This window comes from Triticum dicoccoides, chromosome 7A (assembly GCF_002162155.2).
Source record: "Triticum dicoccoides isolate Atlit2015 ecotype Zavitan chromosome 7A, WEW_v2.0, whole genome shotgun sequence".
Lineage (NCBI taxonomy): Eukaryota > Viridiplantae > Streptophyta > Magnoliopsida > Poales > Poaceae > Triticum > Triticum dicoccoides.
Genome location: NC_041392.1, coordinates 658,969,039 through 658,971,625, shown reverse-complemented (window position 1 = coordinate 658,971,625; position 2,587 = coordinate 658,969,039). Strand labels below are relative to the sequence as shown.

The 2,587-nt window shown below is 45.1% G+C and overlaps 1 protein-coding gene across 1 annotated transcript; it reads right to left on the bottom strand.

Annotated features, from left to right (window-relative positions):
• Positions 1-399: 399 nt before the first annotated feature.
• Positions 400-2,326, bottom strand: LOC119327379 (protein IN2-1 homolog B-like). The gene is made up of 10 exons (XM_037600493.1): positions 2,228-2,326; positions 2,077-2,154; positions 1,941-2,001; positions 1,770-1,856; positions 1,587-1,685; positions 1,401-1,512; positions 1,204-1,280; positions 971-1,078; positions 787-867; positions 400-703 (listed from the first exon to the last, which is right to left on the bottom strand). Exons 1-10 carry the CDS (start codon positions 2,254-2,256, stop codon positions 695-697), a joined length of 741 nt encoding a protein of 246 aa, XP_037456390.1. The 5' UTR covers positions 2,257-2,326; the 3' UTR covers positions 400-694.
• Between the last annotated feature and the right edge of the window lie 261 nt (positions 2,327-2,587).

The following is a 2,587-nucleotide window of genomic DNA, read 5'->3' as shown; positions in this document are numbered from 1 at the left end:
GCGGGAGTGGTGGGGAGGAGCAGGTGTATCACCCTCGTGCTCTCAATCTATTCATGGGAAAGAGGCACGCCCTAGATGGTCAAATGTTTCCTTCTGTACGAGAATTGCTTATGAATCGCACTCTTTCCGATAATATTACGCTTCCTATATGAACTTGTCTTCACTGCCGCAACTATCATTAGCTACTAGAAGTGATATGTGTAGGTATACCTTTAAAGATCTATCTACCACTAACCAAAACAGGGTCCTCGTTATGTGAGAATGTCTAATGTGTCTGCCGAGAGAGGCAAAGGAGGAGCTCGAGCTCTCAGTTGTCACGGAGGCAGCAAAGGAAGCTTTATAGGATTGAGATCTAATCTGATATCATGAAAGAGATATTGGTGGGATGAGAGAATTTTGGGGAATGCGGTACACGATTGCAACCAGCAAGGCTACAAATTTTATAGCTCAATGGAGAAATGGTAGGGATTGCACAACTCCATTACGATCTACAGGTGATATACAATTTCAGATATGCAAAGATATCACTAGCACCTGGCAAGGAAAGATTACAGTACGATCCTGTTTATATATTTGTTCTCTAACAGCACAGCACGGCAGAACATTCAACGAGCGAAAACAATCCTTGGTCTTTCTCTGCTTCATAAGATTCTGCAGGAGTTTCCTGGTCGTAGTTCCTTGGCCACCACAATCATTAAGGAATCTGAAAGTCAAAGTCAAAGGGTAAGTGTGGTTGGGTTTGGAAGGTGGCATGATCCAAGGCTAAAAAATTGGAAGATAACGCACCCCAAACTTCTCTTTGATTATATCAAGCGTAACTTGTGTGTCCAGTTTGGTTTGTGTATATGCGTTGATCTTGTTGACTTCCTGCAACATTCAACATTGGCATATAACTAGCTAACCCACTGATAACACCTCAGTAGGATATATCAAGTAAATTGTATCCCATCTAGCATTATCCAGAACATACCTCGATGAATCTACCAAGGTTGGGTCTGCCCCCAATGATATCGTAGTTCTTGATGCCAGAATAGGATATCTGAAGCCTTTCGATGAATGGCACATATGCAATGTCGACCTAGAAAGATTATATATCACAAAAAAAACCATGTATTTCAAAAAACACAATACTTCTGAAATCTTTTCTGGACTTTGGCCATGGATAGAGGAAAGGGAACCCCTGATGGAGTGACATACACATACCAGGCTGAAGTGGCCAAGGAAGAAAGGGCCATCGCTGAACTTTCCTAGGGCAGCTTCTATTTTATCAACAGCGGCAACTAATGGTAGATGAAACAAGGTGAAATGTGAGCACAAACTATGTGCAGCCTTTCAATATAGAACGTCTCAAACAAACAAATATGCTGTCAGTAGTGCACTGTTCTGCTGTGTTTGTTTACCAGCTTCGTCGGTCACATCTCCCTTGGAGCGTAGGCATGAGAAGAAAGCGCTGGCGTTGAAACTGTCGCTGTACGCAAGCAGTTCCTCGGCAAACATCTTCTTTGCAGAATCCTGGTGGTTCAGTACATCAGGAATGCAAACTTCAGTTCCACTGAAAACAACGAACATGTGTATTTGTCTCTTACATGAGGGAGCAATTCTGCGCCATCGAAATTGTCATCAATGTACTTGAGCAGATTCAGGCTCTCTCCTTTCACTTGCTTGTTGTGCTCCAGGGCAGGTACCTGTATGTTCAACATACATAGATGTGTGCATGAAGAGAAATGATAAATACTATGTCACAAATCTGCAAGAATCATATATACTACCTTGTTCTCTGGGTAGACCTTGTCCTTGTACCAGGCTGGCCTGTCCACGAGATCTAGCGCGACTATCTTGATCTTGCCCTGCAATCCCTGCACATGAATCATATGAGAAGGAAGGAAATTCCACTAAAAAGGGAAGAAAAAAAAACACTCCGACTAGTGCCTGCTTGCTACCTTGCAGTTCCTGGCGATCCAGACGCGCTGCGCGTACGGGCATTGGTACGCCACGTACAGCCTTCACGAGAGAAGAAGAAAGTGAAGACCGACAGGATAAACCTGCAATCAAGGAATGTATTTCACCTGCGTGTACCTGGTGGTGCCGTCGAAGAGGGAAGGGGGCTCGGAGGAGGCGGAGGTCAGGTCGGCCGGGAGATCTTCCCCGGCGGAGCTGTGAATGCTGAATTCATTAGTAGGCCGAGAGAGATTCAATCGAGAACAAAGGCATGAGATTGCGCGCCTACATGACCGGAACGGCAGCACCTGCGGCCATGATCGGTAGAGCAAGCTGGAGCCTAGTGCGGGTCAAACTGGCAGTTGGATGGAATTAATGGACGAAAGAACAAGACTAGAGACAAAAGCAGTTGGATGCAAGGGAGAGAGAGAATCTTTAACGTCGATTCCCTACGTTGATGTCTGTACCACCAATCTCGGTGTTGACCGTCTCCAAGTCTCGTTCCAAGTGGTACTATTCCATTCTGATAAAGATCCTCTAGCCTGCTCGTGATAAGAATAATGACGTCAGGCTTGCCGGAGAGACGTCCGAAGCTGGTTTCGTAATTTTTTGTAGCCATGTGCAATTGTTCCATTTGCATGTCAACGGC